General features: G+C 30.0%; 2 protein-coding genes and 2 long non-coding RNA genes across 9 annotated transcripts in view; 2 read left to right on the plus strand and 2 right to left on the minus strand.

The window, feature by feature from the left end:
- The window catches only part of LOC111685536 (GTPase-activating protein), a 27,014-nt gene extending 19,660 nt beyond the window's left edge, over positions 1-7,354 (plus strand). Inside the window, exons 3-7 of one of the 2 annotated variants that reach the window (XM_046951251.1) lie at positions 362-2,232; positions 2,312-2,586; positions 2,898-2,903; positions 3,057-3,255; positions 4,978-7,354. In XM_046951251.1, the coding sequence (XP_046807207.1) occupies positions 362-2,232; positions 2,312-2,586; positions 2,898-2,903; positions 3,057-3,255; positions 4,978-6,003 (3,377 nt within the window). In that variant the 3' untranslated portion in view covers positions 6,004-7,354. The remainder of the gene's footprint in view (positions 1-361; positions 2,233-2,311; positions 2,587-2,897; positions 2,904-3,056; positions 3,256-4,977) is intronic. The other variant, XM_046951252.1, reaches the window with a different exon arrangement.
- A 1,019-nt stretch (positions 7,355-8,373) lies between these two features.
- Positions 8,374-12,751, minus strand: LOC124420407. Its single transcript, XR_006941187.1, has 2 exons — positions 12,397-12,751; positions 8,374-8,733 (listed from the first exon to the last, which is right to left on the minus strand). It is a non-coding gene; the product is annotated as an uncharacterized LOC124420407 (long non-coding RNA).
- Positions 12,752-14,821: 2,070 nt separating this feature from the next.
- LOC124420077 lies at positions 14,822-15,611 on the minus strand. The gene is made up of 2 exons (XR_006941015.1): positions 15,255-15,611; positions 14,822-15,179 (listed from the first exon to the last, which is right to left on the minus strand). It is a non-coding gene; the product is annotated as an uncharacterized LOC124420077 (long non-coding RNA).
- A 2,135-nt stretch (positions 15,612-17,746) lies between these two features.
- On the plus strand, positions 17,747-22,453 carry LOC111685534 (myotubularin-related protein 9). Of its 5 annotated transcripts, none has more exons than XM_046951484.1 (10): positions 17,748-18,094; positions 18,226-18,542; positions 18,691-18,853; positions 18,940-19,190; positions 19,258-19,609; positions 20,697-20,943; positions 21,001-21,229; positions 21,290-21,702; positions 21,766-21,863; positions 21,951-22,453. In XM_046951484.1, exons 3-10 carry the CDS (start codon positions 18,707-18,709, stop codon positions 22,020-22,022), a joined length of 1,809 nt encoding a protein of 602 aa, XP_046807440.1. In that variant the 5' UTR covers positions 17,748-18,094; positions 18,226-18,542; positions 18,691-18,706; the 3' UTR covers positions 22,023-22,453. The 5 variants fall into 5 exon arrangements, with proteins under 5 accessions (XP_046807442.1, XP_046807443.1, XP_046807440.1 ...); XM_046951485.1 differs by having other exon boundaries at positions 17,748-18,029; XM_046951486.1 differs by having other exon boundaries at positions 17,747-18,538.
- Positions 22,454-22,877: the final 424 nt, after the last annotated feature.

The following is a 22,877-nucleotide window of genomic DNA, read 5'->3' on the forward strand; positions in this document are numbered from 1 at the left end:
GATGCCAAAATTCTTAAATTGGTCTGAAACGTATAAATATCTTATCCATGAGTCCATACGACGCACCACAAAAAACATGCATTTGCATATTTTGGTTTCCCTGATTATTACGTTTTGAATATTTTTAATGTGTAATGTATAATAATTATGTGGTAATGAAGTGTCTGTTAGCCCTTTTAGGAAAAACGCTGTACAAATTCACATACATACAAGGATATTTAATTATAAATTAATTATAATAATTGTGTTGTTCAAAAGTAGGAAGTTGTTCTAATTTGAACGACATCTTTTTTTACAATACATATATATTAATACAATGTATTTGCTATTTATATGGGATTTCTATTTTGTTATTTTTCAGGAGAAGCTAAAAATCTTAGTAGTCGGAATGCGGCAAATACAAGTTGCAGCACACAAGGTACCCGCGATGTTTATTGCACAATCGCGTTGGATCAGGAGGAGATTTGTCGAACACCCACCATAGAACGTACGCTGTCGCCGTTTTTTGGCGAAGAGTATCAATTTAAAATACCACGACGATTTCGCTACCTGTCTGTGTATGTATGGGATCGAGATAGACACATGAAACAGGACAAACCGATCGGTAAGATAGCGATAAAGCGAGAAGAGTTGCACATGTACAATCATAAAGATCACTGGTTTTCATTAAGACCGGTTGATTCGGACTCCGAAGTACAAGGCATGGCACACATTGAAGTACAATTCGAAGATACGCCATCTCAAATTCACGACCAGCGAATTAATCTCCTGCGGCCGGGTGACTATGAACGAAGTAACAGTGATATGATCGAGGAGCTGGTACAGCATCAGGCGTTACAAAATGATTATAAAGAGAACAGTGAACTGAGCAATATACAACGAAGTAATGCCCAGAAGAGTGGCATTAGGACTACAAGTGTAGGAAGTACTAGTAGTGGTGGACTGTTCGGAAACAACCAGCATCAGAATACCGAACACGGCACCAATTGGAAGAATGCATCGCTGTCGACAGCTGGTGGAAAGCACTCACGTGTCACAATACGTGTACCTGAATGTACCGATTTGGCGAAGAAGAATGGAACTTGTGATCCGTATGTTGTATGTACAGCATTGTACTCCAACAAGCGTCAGATCTCTAAACGCACTAAGTTACGAAAGAAAACTGTAAATCCGGAGTTTGACGAATTGATGAGTTTTGATCTATGCATTGACTCTGAGCCCACAGCGTCAGCAAAGTCCTCTCACAATCAGTACGATTCTAGTAGTGGAGGCGGTACAATAAATTCGAATAAGGCCTATACAATTTATCCCGTGGGAGGAGCTGATCTCTGTGAGATAACCGTGACTGTGTGGCACGATGCATCTGGCATGTCTGACAAGGTGTTCCTGGGAGAAGTAAAATTACCCATGCGAAATAAACAGCAACAAAGTGCTGTGCAACCGTCCGCCTGGTATTATCTCCAACCTAGATCGTTGGGGTCAACTTCTCGCGCTGTAAATACAAATACGCGTTCGTGTGCCACACCGCCAGGAACGCGGCTGAGTGGAGATAGCACGATTGGCTCATTACGTCTCAAAATCCTGTACACCGCTGACCATGTATTCCCGCTTGCCACGTACGATGATCTTATGAATCTGCTGCTGGAGTCGGTGGACCAACGACCCATTATGCTGTCATCGGTTTTCATACTTGGAGAGCTGGTGTCATGCAAAACCGACGTTTCACAACCACTGGTTCGACTCTTCACACACACCGGCCGCATTGCACCCATAATCAAAGCTTTGGCCGACCACGAGATCTCAAACTTAACCGATCCTACAACAATATTTCGTGGCAACACTTTAGTGTCAAAAATGATGGACGAGGCGATGCGTCTGTCGGGCCTTCACTATTTACATCAAACGTTGCGGCCCGTTCTTGCGCAAATACTTGCTGAGAAAAAACCATGTGAAATTGATCCGTCCAAAGTTAAAGACCGCTCAGCTGTCGACACGAATCTACATCATTTGCAAGACTATGTCGAGAGAGTATTTGAGGCTATAACAAAAAGTGCAGTACGTTGTCCAAAGGTGTTGTGCCAAATATTCCATGATTTGCGTGAATGTGCCGGCAGACATTTTCCCCACAACAGAGAAGTACGTTATTCTGTAGTGTCGGGTTTTATATTTTTGCGTTTTTTCGCGCCTGCCATTTTAGGACCGAAACTATTTGACTTGACTACTGAACCATTGGTAAGAAGCTTTTTCCCTCGACAAACAAAAAAAATATATATTTTAAAATACATACAAATATAATTGATTTTCCTTTCAGGACTGCCAAACAAACCGGACTTTGACATTGATTTCGAAAACCATACAATCTTTGGGAAATTTAGTAAGTTCGCGATCTTCACAGCAACCCTGTAAAGAAGAGTACACCGGTCAGTTGTATAAGAAATTCTGCACAGAAAAGCATGTTGAGGCCGTGAAAACCTTTCTTGAAAGCATTTCAACACCCTGCGCCGACGAAGTTAGCCCAACACATGAAACGAGTAGTTTATTTCCAGTTGGAGAAAATAATTTGGAGCCAGTATTACTTAAGGAGGGGTAAGTGTTCATCTTTGTCGTTTTTACATGTTTTATCTTATAATTATTTACACATAAACATACTTTTATTTTTGGTGCCATGTTTTATTTTTATTAATATGAATATTTTTATATCCTCTTTCCTCATGCACTTTCTATAAACACTCAAAAATCTCATTTACACTCACCCACTTACCTGTGAACCAAACTAAATCACCCCAACTCCTGTTATTGCGAATTGATTAACAAAATTGCTTTAATTAAAATGCATTTACATTTAAAATCATAAAAAATGTGTAACATCAAAATTTCTGTATAACAAATTACAAAAGAGAGGGGTAAGGAATAAAAAAATGTTTATTTAATAACTACATATTTTATCTATTTCAATTTATTGGCTTTGTAAATATGTTACGTTAGATGTTTCTTAAATATTTATGAAATTTATTTAACTTACAATATATTTATTTTTTTTTTGTTAATAAAACTAGCATGATGACAAAGTATCCTCAATGTCGTAAACGCTTTGGACGACGTCCTTTTAAGCAACGCTATTTTCGTTTAACCACCCAATCTTTAAGTTATGCCAAATCAAAAGGCAAACAAACCATCTGTGATATACCGCTGGCTGAAATTGAACGCGTCGAACAATTAAATGAAAAAAGTTTTAAAATGCAAAATTGCTTTAAGGTAAGTTCACTTCATTTTATCAATAACGACACACAAAATGTAAAATCCTAGAAAATCTGACAAAAATCTGACAAATTGTGAATCAAGCGCAAACTTGCCCCAATATATGTAATTGATTAATAAAGTTAATTGATTATAATCTCTAATAATTATTAGAGAAATAGTGTGTAATAAATAATCAATAAGACATTGTGATATTACAGAATACGGGTATAAATATATAACAGTCATTTAACAAACAAATTTTTGAAAAATGGTTCATGAAAAATAGATCTGTTGAATTGGAATTTGTTAGTAAAAATATTATAAAAGTTGAAAATTAGTTTATTGTAAATATACATTTATCTTACAGCCATCTAAATACACTCTATGCAAATTATGTATTGTTTTGTATTAAGGTGAAATCATGTTAAAAGAAAAATACTACACAGTATAAAATTGCTGACGATAGTCTGTCGTCTCTCTTGAAGACTTTTCCTATCCATAATTATGTTAAATTTTTTTTCTTCATCATCTTCTTTTGCATATTATATATGAACATTATTGTTTGATTGTAGTGTGTACCTCAGATTGTTTTATTAAAAGGTTGGAATTCACACGCTGTCTTATATTTTGTCTTTGGTACAAGAGTACAAGAGTTCCAATTCTTGTACTTGTTTAAAACAATACTTTTCAAAAATATGTTTCTTATGTTGTGTAAAATGAACAATCGTCGCATAATATATTTAAATATATTATATATAGTAGTTTAAGTTTTTAACATTGTTGTCATCGTTTTTTTTTTTTATTTTTATTTATTACAAAATTTCCCTTTTTAAAATGTTGTTTTAATTATAATTGTGGGGGCCAAAACTTAATTGGCTTCTAGAGTATGAGTTTCTTACACACAGACATATGTATATATTTATCTAGTATTCTCATCATTGTGAAGGAAATAATGTGTGTATGAAAAGTTTTACTTTTTAAATACATGTACATTCATTGTTATACCCTACACCACTATAGTGGAGATGTTTTATACGTTTGTGCTGATATTTGTAACGTACAAATACTATTGGTCCTACCCACCTTAAAGTATACCGATCGACTTAGAATCACTTTCTGAGTCGTCTGAAAGATATTTAAACCTTGTGCGCAAGATACAGGTCGCAAATTTCAAGATATTTTAATGAACGAGGGACAATGTTTATTGAAAATAGTTGAGATCGGTCCATTATTTTACCTAGCCCACTTACAACTTCACCTCCCGATTTGGGCATATACTCCTATATAAAGCATCAATATCATATGGTCGACCATGCCCGACTATATTTTCATATATGTTTTTATTTATATTTATACTGTGATCCAATTGGTTGCTTTTTTTAATTTAAAAATGTTAATATAAATTAAATAAACGTAAATCTAGTGCACGATTACCACTTTTTAATTGACTCCAGGTGAATTTGATTCAAATGAAATTGACGTACAACACTAAGCTTTTTAAATTAAATTCTACAAACTCCTGACAATGTAAAAAGATGTGTATCCTCGACACACTGTGTATATAAATTTTTTATCAAATACAGTCCTTGACTATGCTGGTTTTGAAGAATAATTTGTTTATCATATGTCAGCTGTTCACAGAAAAGCTTTACAAGTCTAGTAATATTCATCCATGATATTTTCATGACTACATAAATTGTTTTAATACGGAATTTAATAAGATTTTTTATTTTTTAGATCGTACGAAAGGAACGTTCCCTTATTGTACAAACAACTAATTGTGTTGAAGAACGGGAATGGATTGATCTCTTGCACAAAATTTGCTTAACTAATTCAATACGATCGCAATACTTTCATCCATCGGCTTTTGTGAATGGCGTATACAGCTGTTGCGATCGTTCCGATGAAAATGCTCCCGGTTGTAAGAATGTCTCACCAGAGGCAATGGACTACTTTCAAATGGATTTAATAACAGCATTGGATCCTGCGTTAGATTTACAACGAATACACACATTAATCATGTCTCATATGCCGCAGCTGGAAGCATTTCTCGATCAGACAGTGGTTTTCCATCAGATACAACAACAACATAATCCACTGGTGGCGACGGCTATGGCCTTTCAGCAGCAATCTCCACATGCTTATGGAAAATTTAAAGCAACAATAATGCAGCTGCGTGAAGTGGCATATGTGATTGATAAGGATCATCGAAATTATAAGCAGGGAATAGCACGTGAGTTGAAATATGGCAGTCGGCAGGCACCGATAGGCGATGATAATTATTTACATATGATGCGTGCAGCGGGACACATGAATTTACAACAGCAACAGCAGCAACAACACCAACAAATGCAACAGCAGCAACAACAACAAGTATTGCCGGAAATGCAGTTGGTAATGGCATATCCGTATCACCAGCAGCAACAGCAGCAACTCCAACAACATGGAAATATGAACGCATATTTTATGCACAATTTACAGTCCGCACAACAGCAGCAACAACAAAGACAACAACATCAACAGCAGCAACCTTTTTATCAACAGCAAACAATACAGCAGCAACAGCAACAGCAACTTAACAACAATCAACACCATTTATTGCGTGCCGCTGCCATGGTACATCACCATCATTCACACCCGACCGCAACACCATCCTCTAGCAATTCATCAACGACTTCAAGCATAGCACACACACTGACGCCGACATCTAGCATTTACATACGCGACACCCTTAACGTCGAACGCTATGCAAACAAATGCTAAAATCATTTGTTACTGTCCTAAACTATAGGTGCAGTTCAACAATACTTTCATTCTTCTACATGATACTTATCATCATCTCATTATAATCTCCTTTATATTTTTAATCGATATGATCAACCCCACCAACCAAACTTACACCTTACATCTTGCATTTGTAACATAAATTACACAACTCTGCATTATTCAGATTACATATCCATCATCAGGCACACACACATACATCATAAATTAATGTTTAAGCAGTATTCAGATGTCATTCTCGCCAATTCAATTTTATTAGTGCGCACTTCCAGCAGATTAGATTAATTAATTTGATCGTTTTTAAGTTTGACTGACTACTTTTCATTATAAATCAATGAAAATTTGCGCAAAACTTTGACTGTTTACTGACTAGAATCTTTTTCTCATTTTGGACATTTTACACATTTCTTGAAGTAGATACAGTCGTCATGCATTATTTTTCGCATTTACACTTGTGCTCATGAAGACAGTATTATATAATCTGCATCTGGTCAGTATCTTCCCCTAAAAAGCAATTACTTTTGAAAAAGATTAATGCAACAGCCCACAATAAATAATTGAAAAGCTGCACAACAAAATGCAGCAGCGTTTTCTTTTTCCCGCTTTCTTTCCATTTATTGAACAAACTAACGAGTGAATGTAATTCATGTTACAAGACAAGAGAATTTATTTTTACTATAAATAAATGTAAAAACAAGAATTCTAAAAGCTAAAAAGTTCAAATTATGTATAGAAAATTTTGATTTATTTTAATAAAATATTAAATATGTATGTTTTTTTTATAAATACATATAAAAATATATTGTATGTAAACTAGTTGTATCTGTGTTAATACTATTATTGACATCATATACATACATCCAAACAGACAAACAGACATGATCATACGGATGTAAATAGAATTTTAAATAAATATTACATATGTATAATTACATTAGTTTACAACTCGTAAGAAGATAAATTATGTCCTTCTTCCTTCTAAAAATCTGTGCATGAATGAACAAGAAACAAGTATACTGAATAAAAGAAAACTAATATTTAGAGTTGTACATGAATTGTATTTAATACGTCTAACATTACTATTATTATAATTATAATTATTATTTGTATAACTATCGGTTTAACATTATTAAAACTTTATATAATATAAATATATTATTTATAGGTATTAATTGTAAATTAATATTTTTATAATAACTTAAATACAACAATACAGATACATTTTAAGAATATGAACTATTTATTTTATATACCATGAACTATTTAATATTAATATTAATAATAATTACTATAATAAACACAAAACAAAACGGTACATATATTATATGTATAAAATATATTTAATACTTAGTAATAAATAATTAACTTAATTATGAACAATCTTTTTTATGTTAAAAAAAAAAAAACAAGTTCAAAGTAATAAAACAGAAATATAGAAATACAACTGTAGTATTGTTTTTTACTTTAAATGCTGCATAATATAAACATTTATTTACTAAAAAAAATATATACATATAAACTGATAATATAATTCTAAAATAAATGAAATTCTAAATTTTATAACTCCAATTTATTGCATAATGTAAATGATAATACATATTACTACTAATAAGTTTAATATCTAAGTTGGTTTTTTTAACAAGTTTTTTTAGTGATACAAAGAAAACGAAAGAAAATTCTTTAAAAACGTTTAATCATGTATGTGAATGCAAAATTAAAATTACAACAAAGGACTACTTATTAGGAAATTATTTTAATTTTACATTTTCAAATCAATTATGTCATGCTTATATTTCTATATTTAACAAATTATACAAAAATATCCTGCTAACACGGTCTCTCAATAGCTTTGTGATAAACGTAAGAATTATTCAAAATTAAAACAGTTTAAATATAAAGCATTTTCTCAAATAGGGGAAAATGTTTGTGCTATCAAACGGGCTGCTAAAAGGTAAAACTATAGTTTGAGCTAAAATACATCTTTAATAACAAATAAGTAAAAATTTTATAAACCAAAATGACAGCACATGAAATGTTGATATTTCATTGTTTTCGAAACGCTTTTCAATATAATCTTTTATAAACGTTAAAGAATGAGCACAAATTTCCTGGCAAACATACATACATACATACATACACATACATACATTATTATATTTTATACATTAATATTAGAGGCGTAACAAAGTTAATAAAGAAATTGCACTGTTGTCTATGATAAGATTGATGTTTTTTAATATATCTAAAATTACTTTTGATTCGAAATCGAGTGATAATTAATTGTAATGATGTATTTTTGTTTGTTTATACTTAAGAAAAAATATAGAAAGCAAATTGAAACAAACTGTGTTACTGTATAGAATAATTTTTTTATTATGCAAAACAAAATATAATTTACCACCAAAATGATTAAAGTTTATTTTCTGTTAAAATGCATTATAATGTAATAATCGAAAATTTTGTTATATAATCTCAAAACTTCCAAATTTGTCTAAAATCATTTGTATTTTCTCAAAAGTCTTCCCTATTTTAAATGAAATCTTTAATTTTTATATATTAAATTTTGTTTGAGCATTCCATTTACATTATAGATTGTCCTGTTCATTTGCCTCTCAATTTTATTTGCAGCGAAAGTGTCCAGATATTGGTTAATAAACATTTCGGATCTTTATTTTTATTGTTTTGGTTTCAATTTGACTTGTTGATTTCCTTTTTAAAAAGTGTAATGTAAATAAATTGTATTGAAATACTACTACATTGTATTTAATTTAATTTCTTTATCAATATTTAATATATTTAAAGAACTCATCTACATTAATTTAAAAGTTAATAAAAAAACAATTGTAACATGCAAAGTTTACTTAAGATTATTTAATATTTATTTATATGTTTTTGTTTGGAATTAATAATTGGATTAATTTGATGATCAATCAATTTAGTTTTAACATAAATGTTATACATATACATACATAGTACATAAATATTGTAAATCATTCATGTTTATTTAAAATCATTTTGATACATTTCGTATTCTTTATGTTAATTTTAAGTTTATACATTTTTGGTACAAAAAAAATAATATTTTGAAATAAACAAAATTATAATAATTTTTCTAACAAAATTTTTAGCTTTTTATTAATAGAAATTGACAAAAAATTCATTCTGGTTCGTAACTTTTTGGAGTCAATGTAAAGGAAGTTAGATGATTATAAATTACTATTTTTAAATTGATTCTCATGATTTTTGTGCGATTACAAAAGTTAACAATTTTTCTATTTAATCTCATTTTAAAATTAGGCCTGGTTTTCGCAAAAATTCGAGTGCGTGGAATAAGCACAGGCTGAACCTTAAAGAAGTAGAGCTTTTAAGTATTTGTCCGTTATTTGTCCGTTAGAGGTTGGTTGGCATCTAATGAAACAAAAATGGCACTTTTAGCAAATCCTTGTAATTTAGAGATTATTGAATCAGTTTTAGAAAAGAAGAAGCCTTATGCCTTCCATGCTTCGGCCTATTTGACCAACAAAAACCGAAACAAAAAATTTAGTTAAAAATTTTAAAACTTACTATTTTTTAATGTAACTTATGCTATGTTGTATACACTGTTGTTAGATCTTACAACGTTGGCAGAAAAATGTGCAGAAAATTTCTTAAAACACTGCCAACTTACAAATTTTGTTTTGCAATATTGTAAGTTCAGACGATTGTTAGATATTTTCTGAACATTTTACTAACAACGTTGTAAGATCTGACAACCGTGTCTAACGGATTTTAGGCCCTTTGGGTTTGAGAAAAAAATTCTCTAGGGCGTAAGTTTCATATCTTTTTAAGTAAAACAAAACCGCAATTTTTTCTTCAAATAATAATTTGTTAAAACAATTTCAAATGTTTTTCTTATTTATTTTTAAAATTTTTAAATAATTCATAAAAATTGTCAATATGATAATTTTATAAATGAAGGGCTTATTGCAAAAACTCGATAAGCCACCCACAATTCGTTTTATGTGCCTTTTGAGTTCCTAGAAACCATATCTGTTGTCCCTAAAAAGATTTTTAACATACATATGTTAAATTGGCCATATAAGGATCATGCCTCTTTTTCATTCTAAACTATTTGTAAAAATTTTTATTTCATAAACTCGATAAGCCACATACATATATTTTTTACACTTTTTAAGAAATGATTGGAAAATGTTCGATTGCAAAACATAAATAAATTTTGCTTATAAATAAACTTTCATGTCGCAAAATATTGTATATAAAGTTCAAGCTATATTGTGCAATTATTGTGTAAGTCATATTTATCACACAAAATTAATAATAATTTTTTAAAACCGTGCAAGAAATCTGACACAACATTGATTGAAATTAGTTCAGACGTTTGAAACGATAATAATCAAGAAGCTGAAAATCAACTATACTGAAAAAACGCAAGATTATCACATATACTAATCTGATTATTCAGTATAAAACCCAAATCAGTGATACGTTTTTTGTCATTATACCTACAATATTTTTTGCCTATAAGAAATCATACTACAGGACCTTTTTACTGTATAATAATTTAGCTATATTTAGCCAAATTTGAAATTTACATTTATGAAAATGTAGATTTCATTCTGAAAACAAAATTTATATAATTTTTTGTTGCAAGAACATGATAAGCCACTTTGAAAATATACTATAACTTGTTTTTTGAAAATAAAAAATATTAAATTATTGTTAAGCAATAACTTGATAAGTCACAATTTTTTGCTAAAACATTTTATGGGCATCCAATAGTTATCGACCTTATATGATTATTAAGCTTGTTTAAAGTACAAATTTTAAAAATTATTTTTTTTTTTTATTTTTTTTTTTTTTTAACTTAAGTTACTCAAAATTTTCTTTCTGTGGCAATAAGTCCTTCAAATGTTTTAATAAAAAGAATTGTTAATAATTTACTTTTTCATTAACAATTCTATATGATTACTTACTCAAAATTTTAAATTTTTTCTGTGTACAAAATTTAAATAATCCCAACTGTTTTTTTTTTTTTTATTTAAGTTTAGAAATGAACAAGTTAGAGTGCTATATTCGGCTGTGCCGAATCTTAAACCAGCTACTTTTATGTTATTACTTTTCTAATTGATCAAATATTTGAGGAAATAAGTTTTCTCATGTCTTTAATAGAAAAAATCCCAAAAGTTAAATCTATTACAATTCCAAGATTTATTGTGTGAAAGATTTAGAGATTTTCAAAATACAAATACATATATAATTATGTTCTACACAAAATTTTGTTCAACACAAATTGATAATGCTATTTAAGTACGGTTAAAGCGCTTTTAGGGGCAGGACCTAATATAGGAGAAAGAGAAGTATGTATACAAAACTAATATTTTTGTCAAATTATGTATCAATAGCTTAATTTGGTAATAAGTAATGTGCGTTTAAGAGATTTTCGTAAAAGGACTTTGTATGGGAGCTATTAATTATGTATATAATGACAAAATTTCAGAATTCTGTATCTATATCATTACTTGGTAATAAATATTATGAATCTAATTGATTTTCTGGACATAGTATGAGAGCTATGACCAAATATGTACCGATCCAAAGAAACTTTCATGGTTATATTTCAGTATATAAAAGCAATACTTGTACAAAATTTTATATCGATATCACGATTTACTAATGAGTTATGCGCGTTTAAATGATTTTCGGGAGGGGACCTTGTATGGGAGCTATGACCAATTATGGACCGATTCTGGCGATTTTACGCAAAGATTGAGCTCTTGTGTGGAAACGAATGTATGCCGATTTTTATGGAATTATTTTGCATAGTTTTCGAGAAAATTATATTAGAATTTGTAAAAAATGCCTATTTTTTCAAGGTTGTTTTAAATTTTGATTCATAACTTTTCCCGATGTGAACCGATTTTGCCCATTTTCAACAACAAACAACTTAGGAAAACGAAGAACATTTTGGGTGAATTTGGTTAAAAAAACATTTAATTATAGATAAAAAGGGAACAGTTAACTGCAAAAGAAATTTTTCAAAATTTCTCTTTTGTTGAAAACGCTGCGTTTCCTGTGTTGCAAGATAATTCGACGAAGTACACCTAAAGCGATAATTAAAATTATTAACACTTATCATTAATTGATAGCTAACAAAGAAGCTTGTGCCAAAATCGATAAGCCGTTGAAATTTTGTATTAAATATATTAAAAGAAGTTCGTTAATGTGTATGAAATTTATTTTTTCATAAACTTTAATGTACCCAAATTAACAATTTGCCTTTTAGTGAACAAATAAAGCATTGATAATGCCAATAAGTAAGAAAGACCTCTGGTAAAACCTACACGAAATTATAGAAAAACAAGAAATACTCACTCAGCAGTTCCTAAGGATCCTAAAAATAAAATTTCAGTAGACACTGGCGCATCAACTATAAAGAGAAAAGCCAAAATTATGGGAGCTTACAAATGCTCAAAGAAACCATGCTTATCAAAAAAGTTTTAAAGGACTTGACCCAAATCTGCAAATCTTATTCAAATTTGATATAATTATATATGTCCAGGAAAGGGTAATTTTCAATATTGCATTTTACTGCATTAAATTAAATGAAATCTGGCAGTTATGCATCTCTGCTTCTCGGAAGCTACTAAATCCATGTTTTTAGGTGTTTCTTTCAATAGTTAATAGACTAGCAATACTGATATTACAGTTTTGCTTAAGGTCAAAAGTCAAAAAAGTCCTGGTTTTTCTATCAATTAGTAAATTTTTTACTAGAGGTGTTTCTTACTTATTGTCACTATCGATAACTTATTTTTCCATTAAAAGGCAAATTGTTAATTTGGGTACATTAACCCTCCGGCATGCGCATGTATCTGGCCAGATATTTTACGAATTTAACTGTGATTTTAATATATTTCTAATTTGGTTAGGGGTTTGAGTCTCCATGTACCCTCTACAAATATTGTTAGATATCGTAATATTGTTAGTAAAATGGCATAATTTTCATATAAATGTACTCAAATACATAGTGTATTTCGCCAGATACATGCGCTACGTACGTGACTATCGGAACATGTGCATGACGGAGGGTTAAAGTATATGAAAAATTATTTTTGAAATATTTTGTTACGAAGGTTGTATAAAATGCTTAATACGGACTTCGAATTTACTTAATTCCAGGACATTTTTTGAAAAAATAGTTCCTCGCTATTTTTAATTCAATATTTAATGTAAATTTAATTGAATGTTAATTTTTTGTCAATTTAAAATTCAAAACTGGTAAATTAGCAAAATTGAACCCGATTATTATCGTATTACAAAACTTTTTGTGTTTAGAAACTTATCTGAAATGAAAGTAATACGAGTTGCATATGTTTTGAACACCTTTTTTCAAACTTATTATGACTTAATTTCTTAACTTAATTTCTTTTTAAATTTATAAATGTATATAAAATTGTATTTTATGGAACCTAGTATTTTGTTGTTAAATCGAACTTTGTTTATATTATAAATATGTAAATATTAAATTCGTTTTAAATATATGAAATACAGAGAAAACAACACAAATTGTTTTAGAAAAATTAAAAAAACAAGCAAAATATGCTATAAAAATGTTGGAAATATGCAAAAACCACGCATTAAAATAATCGTAAGTATTACAAAATTTAAGTTCCAGAGACATATTTTATGCGGATAACGCATTCCGCAACATCATCGAAGAAGTAAAAATTTCAAATATAATTTTCAGATTACTAACTAAATAAATTTTAGAAACGTCAATATTTAAGCACATGTCGACAATACTTGATAAATAAAACTTTTCGCTACCTTGACGAAAAGTATAAAAGTTTTCATGATCATAAAATTAAACATCATAATATTTCAATAAAAAGAAGTCCTTCTATCTTCAAACCAATTCAAAATCTCACTGAAATACTAAATATTCATAATGTACGAGTATATTTTATAGATAAAACACCTCTACATTATGAAGTAAAAACAGTTGTTCTAGACAAATACCTAAATTGTCTTTTGTCTCCAATTTTCATTTCGACCGCGTTTCTCGCAGAAATATGTCTTTTATTAAATCGTTGTTGACTAATAGTTCTTGGATTCCTGGAGGCTGACATAATAAATAGTTCAAGTGGATAACCTGAATCAGCTAACAACTATTACCCATTTCTCAATTTTCTATTATTACGATGTAATTAAAAAATTTCAATATACATCTTGTAATTAAAAAGCACAATATTTATAAGAGTCAAGTACTTCTACGCTCGCTTACAAATATGGAGTTACAAAGAAGTTGTTGAGTAAGATGTTTTGTTTTTAATAATACCCATCAAAAAATAATTGATGTCATACTTTACATACGACATATTAATCACATCTAAAAATGCGATTATATACTTTGATGAAAAACCAATGAAATTAACATAAGCATGTCATTGAACGAATTCGGTTTATTTTTGACATCCAAATATCGGATTTTTATTGCACCTATGAATAAGATTAGATGTAGTTCATAGTTGTCAAAAATCCCTCCAATGACACGCTAATGTAAAATTTGTCGTGTGCACCCTGTAGTAGGGCAAAATTTAAAAAGAAGAAGACGAAAAGAGAAGTTGGCAACGCGGCTATACAAACTATCTGACAGCTGGAAAATATAAACAAAAACAAAACTACAATAAAAAAACTATACGATTTAGCCAAATGGCTGAAATGGTGTTAAAGTGATGGGAACCATATTGGTAACCGAGGTTTCTCGTTACCAAAAAGGGAAGATGTCGGTCCTTTTTATTTTTCCCTGTCCAAGAAGAAGGTGGAGCCCGTGGCCGTCAAGAACAACAGCAAGAATTTTAATTTGAATTAAATAATTCATTGTTTTTGGTTTATTCATAAAGTTTCAAATAAAAGTTAAAACAAAATAAATTAGAACTTAAAACTAAATTACATTTATCATAAAACTAAATAAAGCAGAAAATTAAAGCTAAATCAGCCAACTCTGAGCCACGCCATCGCCAGCTCCATCCATCGAGGGACTTCTTTAGCTGATCCGCACCATCAGTCCTATGGTGTCCAGGTATTAAGGTTTTCGACATAAGTGTACCTCTTACCCGAACGACAGGACGGACAGAACCTGTCCTTTTAGATAATTTCTATAAATAAAAAAAAAATCAAAAAAAATTTAGTAAACAAAAAAATATAAGATATATATTCGTTTATAGGCAAACCTTACGGTTAGTAGCTCGAAGCCAGTCCGCTGGTTGAAATTGAACCAGGCGTGCGCGTAAGGTTAGGATTGAGCTCAGGCCTACTTATGAATAGTGTCGCGGTAAATTTGTACTCATAGGTTGCCGGAAACCAGTATATACAAAAAAAATAAAAGAAGAAAAAAAACCAAATTATTTAAAAGGTTCTTATAATATATATTTTTGTTACCTACCTGAAATACTCGAACAGACTATAAAACGGACGGACAGAAAACCACACCTGCAAACCAGCTCTCATCAATAGTCCATTTGCGTTAGTCCTGCCAGCTGTCCATGTTGAGGATCCTGAAAGAGAAGGGAAAATCTTGAATTAAAAGAAGAAAATTTAGAAATGAAGTAAAAACTTAAATGAAATTTGAAACCTAAAACTATAATTTGATAAAAATTAAAACTAAAATTTGATTAAATCTTGAAATCTAAAAGCTAAAATCCTAAAAATTAAATCTTGTTAAAACTAAAAAATTAAATCTTGTCAAAACTTAAAAATTAAATCTTGTTAAAACTTAAAAACTAAATCTTGTTAAAACTTAAAAACTAAATTTTGTTAAAACTTAAAAACTAAAGTTGGTTAAAATCTTAAAACTAAAAACTAAATTTGCTAAAACCTAAATTGGCCTAATATTTTAAAATTTTTCTAAAACTCAAATTCTAAATTTCGATGAGACATTGTTAATTTTTTTTCTATAAAACAAAAATTTTTTATAATGTTTAAATGAAATTTTAAACTTTTGGTTATCATTAATATGATCGGCTAACTTTATTAATAATCGGCGGTAAGTAGGGTGAATAAATGTTTGCAGGGAAGGTATGGGACGTCGAGGAAGATGACGTCATGGCGAGGATGAATCCTCGAGAGGGAGGGTCATAATTTGTGTATAGGTATGACCGTAGGGAGATGCAGGACTACTTTTGGCCCCTTTTTCAAATAATACCCCAAATGCTGGTATGAATTTTTGTGTTAGTGTGTGTTTGTGGTCCAGATTGCCGGCAAGAACCACCCCATCCGGCGAGCTTTAGCCGCGCAATACGCGGGCATACCAGCGCCGCTAGCAATCTGGCCACTCTGTCCCTTTTTGTTCTTTATGTTGTCTGTTTGTTTATTTAAACAAACAGCTGGCAAATCACACCACCACAAATTCATAGGTTTTTCACCAAAATTGGAAGTACTTCAAGTATGTTATTTGTGGTGAGATTCTACTTCTTTAAGTTAAATATTCTACTCGCGGCACCACTGCTTAGCTATTCTATTCCGCGTCAAATGATGGGTTTTAGAAACAAATTTTATGCTGTTTTCTTTTTTGTAAAACACAATTCTTAACTAACAATTAAATAAAATGTGCAAAAAAAAGCCGAAAATAAAGTACTTCTATATCATATGAAAAGAAAGTCATTACTGTGTACTTCAAAGTAATGCAGACGGTAGCTTGCAATCATTGCACTAATGCCGTAATAACCCTTTATATTAAAATATAAGTGCTCTTCTCCTGTTGAGTGCCGTCAATATATCCAATAACTGTGGAAATACCATATTTTCATAAAAACTGTTTATATTTTTTAATTCTTCCTCTAGTGTTTTGACAAAATTTGCCAAAAAAAAATTCAAAATAGCAAACAAACAAAATTTCTTGTTTAGTTAATTTTTTTTTCATAAAATACAATAGGTATATATAACTCTAATAACAAAACATAATATTTATAATGAAACTTAATTTTTGTCCGATAATTGACATATAATTTTTATACATATCGGGGTATGTTGGGTATTAAAACACGAGGTAAAAATAGAAAATATGTCATAAATCGGTTTAACATATGGGATGAGCCACTAGTCCGCCAATTTTTTGTTCTAAGTGTTAATACTAAAGTGGCTCCGAAAAATTAGAGGCCTCTAGCTGTTATATTTTCTAAGATATTCTAATTTCAGAATTTCTTTATATGGGAGGGGAAAATACCACTATAGCTAGTCCGCCCATTTTGCACCCATATATTCATGTGGATGTCAAAGTTGTTCATTCAATTTTGAAAACTCTAGCAGTTGCTGTTTTTGAGATATGCGTGACAATTTTCCCACATGAAATTTAAAAAAAATAAAAAGTAGAATATAGTTTCTTCCAAACACACTTAAAATGCTAATACTTGTGTCCTATCTCTGTACTCGGAAGAAAAAATAGTAAAAATCATCTGAATAAGAACACTTAATGAGCACCCATTTTTCCTCAAGAAATTGTCGATATCGACTATTTCGACAAAAATACGATTTATAACAAAAATCAACATTTCATTTTACAACACTGTTACAAACTTTTCAAAAGCTTTTACGAGCGTTTTTTAAATCGGAGATGGCATTATAAATACTATTGTGTTTTTCTCATATAATGCTATTTCTGAGATCTTTTTGTCATTGAATTCGGCTTTGATTGAAAGAGGAATAAGTTTATTATTTTACTTATTTGATTGTGTGCATACAGATGAACTTATCAAAATTGATTTTTTTCAAATATTTCATTAATATTAACATAAAAAGGAAAAAAAAATAGTACGAATTCTTGAAACTACAATTCTCCATGTCTGCTATCAAAAGTGAACGTCAAAAACAGCTTTTCGTTGACAAAGCAAAGAATAAATAAAAAAATAATATTGTTGCTTAAAAACTTATATTATGTTGTTTAGTTTGTTTAATATAGATAAGGATATTGAATGCAAATAACAAGTGTTAATTATTGCTGCATTTCGGAAGTATATTATCAATAATATTTAAGCTTTGCATTATATTTAAACAATCAACAAGTGCAATTAAAAAAGTAAAAAATATTTTTAATACATTTAGCTAGTTTGTAGTAAAAAAAAGTATAAAAAAACCAATTAGAACATATTGTGAAAAACTCTTAAGGATAAATAAAGTTTATCTATTAATTTCAATCCCACCCACTAGTTGACGGCTATTGTACAAGGTTAAAACTGCAACGGCATGGAAAAATACTACCAAAGTGTTAAAAATCAACTAAAGCCTCATAATTAACTGCAATAAGAGTTAGGAAATAAAAGGTGAAAAGAAGAAAGAGCGAGGAAGAAAGATTATAAAATGTATATGCTCTAGTTATATATAGAGATATATATAAAAGATTTTACGTCCATCACCAGGCGCAGCAATTCTATTCAATTTAATTGTTTACAGTTGGTTGATTGCCCCCTTATAGAGGGACATTTTTACGCTATTTTTTGAATATTCTGTGCTGACAGTCTATGTAGGTATGCATGTGTGTACACCTTACATGCATATGTATATACATATGTATATAAATATGTATATTTTTTATTTACTGCTGATAACTGTATATCATACATTTCTGTTTTGATTCATCCTCTTCATCATTTTAATTTGGTATATTGTATGTAGAACCAAAGCAGATAAAATGGAATTTGTCGAACTGATAAAAACTCCTAAATTGGATGGGGTTTTTCTACACGACCATCAAAATTCAACAGTCGAAGGCCGTTTATGCATCACTGGCCATCACTTGCTTTTGAGTGCTCGGCAGGAAAATAGCCAGGAATTATGGGTAAGTATTTTTAACACGTCTTGTTTCATTGTATATACATACGTTGACTAAATTAATCATTAAATGTGAATAAATGATGGTTGCAGCTGATGCACAAAAATATTGACAGTGTGGAAAAGAAGCCATTTATATTGCAGAATGCTGTTGTCGGTGGCCTTATAACTCTAAAGTGCAAAGATTTGCGTATAATTTCTTTAAAAATTAAAAGTGCCAAAGAATACTTTAACGTAGCGGCATCTTTGGAGGCACTCAGTACTTTAAACAATCCCGAATTAGAGTATCCATTTTTCTATCGGCCTATGTACACCATCCTAGAGGATGGCTACACAATATTCAGGTTAGTTTTTTTGGATATTAAGTTTTGTTAAATTTATATTTTACTATTTTGTTTTTGAATATTGTAGGCCAGAGCTAGAGTTTTCAAAACTCATTTCCGCTAGTGCCTGCAACAATGTATGTAGTGTTAGTACAAGTAGTGGTAATAGCAATACTTTAACATTTAACAATACAAGTCCTCTTTCCTCAACATTCCACTTCTCAAATGGTCATGACGTAACAGCCACAACTGTTAGCACAGAGACAACAATGGGTTGCGAATGGCGCATTACACACATTAATAAAGATTTTAAGTTATGCCCAACCTATGGTTCTGTCCTTATAGTACCAAAAATAATAACTGATGAACAAATTGTACAATCTGCAGCATTTAGAGATGGTGGACGGTTTCCTGTTCTTAGCTATCGTCACGAAAATGGGGTAAGTATTATTTTTTAATTTATTTTGAAAACTGGAATGCCGATATTTTATTGCATTTTCACTATGTACAGTATTGTTCGAAATCTAAGCAACTTTTTTGGCATTGTATACAAAGTGTTATATTTTCTATTTTAATTGATTTATTCAAAATTAATCTTAAAATCCGATTGGGATTTATTACGAACTACACTAGTATCTAATCTATTCCATAAAGGTGTTTGGAACTCGAAGGACCAAAGATTTTCATAAGATCGAAAAGTTGCTTAAGTTTCGAACAGCTATTTATCGAGTTAATTGAGTTATTATTTTCTTGTAACACACAGCAAAATGGAGTTATACTTTTGTGGTTGTTATTATAATGTAGACACATAATGTTATTATTATCAATTATATAATTTTGAATAAATCAATTAAAATAGAAAATTGTGAAATTTTTAAGACCCATTTCAAAAAAAATTAGAGATATTTTATTTAGACAGCAATTTCGAAATAAAAACGAAAATACTAATACTTTAACCCACTATAAAAATTATAAAAATATGTAATCAGATAAAAATTGTGGAATTTTTAAGACATATTTCAAAAAAAAAAAAAAAAAAATGAGATATGTAGTTTATTTTCATAAATTATAATGAGATCATGATTTTCAAAAAAATAATCTTTATTTTTCTCATGTTCAACACGTTGATACGCATTGATTGAGTGGTATTAATATTGAAATTCTTAAAAAGGCCTTTCCTCGGCAATTGTATGTATAAAATTGCATTAAAAATGTAAAAGAGTTTAAATATGTTCTTTTATAAAACGATATTTTTTGCCTTAGAGCAGAAAAGTTATATAGTTATTTTTTATTTTGAAAACATGTATATTTGTTTTCCAGTAATTTGCAAAAATTAAATTGTTTTGCAAAAAAATTCAAAACTTTTATTAATAATAACTGTATTTTTATCTTCTAATAAAAGAAATCGGTTATACCTAATCTTATGGTCATTAGTAAATGTTCATAATTTCAATATTTTCTGAATTTGTTAATTTTTTGAGTTTGTATGGGGTCTCGGTCATTAAAAACTTGTGTATATTTTTATAGGCAGCTCTTTTACGCAGTGCTCAGCCTTTGTCAATTCAGGGTATTAAACGATGTCGGGCAGATGAAGCTATACTAAATGTTGTCCTAGGTCGTAGTAGAAAAGGATTTATCGTTGATACTTGGGGTAAAGGAAAATCAAATACAGAAACAGATCAACATTATTCGCAATGGAAAAAAGTCAATCGTTCGATTGGAAATGTGTCTTCACCAGCTGCCATTTTAGATAGTTTTTCAAAACTTATTGAAGGTATTTGTAGTAATACGGATTTAAATTCAATTCAAACTACATTATCTATGTATTTAGCTTGTAATGATATAACATGTTCACCGGATAAGTGGCTTTCTCGCTTGGAAAGTAGCAATTGGCTAAGCTTAGTTTTGAATTCATTAAATGCCGCTTGTGTAGTTGCTCAATGTCTGGATCAAGAGGGTAGTCCCGTATTGGTACATGGTGCTAAAGGTTTGGATTCTACATTAATTGTGACATCACTGGTACAAATAATACTTAATCCTGATTGTCGCACCGTAAGAGGGTGAGCATAATTAATATTTCCTATATTTTTTCAGAATTAACAACATTATCTATATTTCAGAATTCAAGCCTTAATAGAACGAGAATGGATACAAGCCGGGCACCCATTCGCTTCGCGCCATCGTCATTCATGTTATACACCTTCACAAAATCGTCAAAAAAGCTCGGGTGCTACATTTGTACTTTTTTTGGATTGCATTCACCAGTTATATAGACAATTTCCATGTAGTTTCGAATTTAGTACGCAGCTGCTAATATTATTCTTTGAACACAGCTACTTCTCGCAATACGGCACATTTCTTTGCGATTCGGAAAGGGAGCGACACGATTTACGTGTTCATACTCGCACCACAAGTTTATGGTCATATCTAAACCGACCTGAAGTTTTAAAAAATTTTCTCAATCCTTTATACGAACCTAATCCGAGTGTTATATGGCCATCAGTGGCACCTATTAGTCTGGAACTATGGACTGGTAAATAAATTACATTTTTTCTTCTAAATATATATTAACTCATTTTTCTTTCATTATAATTAGAATTATATTTACGTTGGATTGTTGATCAAAAGAATAACGAAAACTCCAACATTCAAATACAAGAACTTGTAACAAATGAAAAGGAATTACGAACTAAGGTTAGCAAAACGCACTAGTTTAAATATTAATAACAAAAATTTCGTATATGTGAAAAGTTTTTAATAAAATTTTTTATCGTCTTTCAGGCACTAAAATTACGGAAGCAAGCCACCGAGTTGGCAAATGAAGTTATTACTATAATAAAATCAATTAATTGAATTATATTTTAAAATTCAACATGCCTATCGATTAAAGCTCTCTAATTAAGTAAATATATTCTGATCCATAATCGTGAATAGGCAATATCTCACAGGGAGAAAGAAAAATTTAATTTTTCTCTTTGCATTTCTGTAAGTTTCAATTCTATATTGTAAAATTATAAATTTTTATGAATTAGAGTAAAAGTAATTTAAAATCAAAATATACCAGACAAGATTATTTGTAAATCAATTAAATGCACTTTTTGGTGGAATGTGGTAAATTTTCCTGCTCTCATGTATCTTTAGGAAACCTTTAATTTATTTTTATACTGTCTTTGTATTCAGTTATAATCAAACTTATAAAAATGTGTGTTTCATTTGAAACATTATATTCTGCAATTGTAAATAATTTAATAAATTTTGCACACATGCTTGCATACATACATGTATATATGTGTATATTTTAAGTCAATCTGCATTATGTAACACAACTGCTAGCATATTATCACTTATTTTTCTGATATTCTGCATTTCGATTCCGTTTCCGCATTCAGTTACGCAACGACGGAATCGTAAGAAAAATAAGCAATTCCAGATTATTTCAATGCTTAACGATTATGTGTATTCTGCATTACAAACATAACTACGCATATGCAAGTTGTTATTTTAGTGGCGGAGCTTCGAAACGAAATGTAGAATACCAAAGTTGCTAAATGGAGAAAATTTCTATTCGAATTGAAATGCAGAAAAGAGGTGAATAAATGACTCAGTCAAATATGGCTTTAACTGTGGAGGATCTAGAAATAGTGAGCAAAGACTTTTGTCTGGGTGTTCTAAATAACATAAAAATTGAAAAAGTAAAAATATATATTT

Source organism: Lucilia cuprina, chromosome 5 (assembly GCF_022045245.1).
Source record: "Lucilia cuprina isolate Lc7/37 chromosome 5, ASM2204524v1, whole genome shotgun sequence".
In the NCBI taxonomy this organism is placed as follows: domain Eukaryota; kingdom Metazoa; phylum Arthropoda; class Insecta; order Diptera; family Calliphoridae; genus Lucilia; species Lucilia cuprina.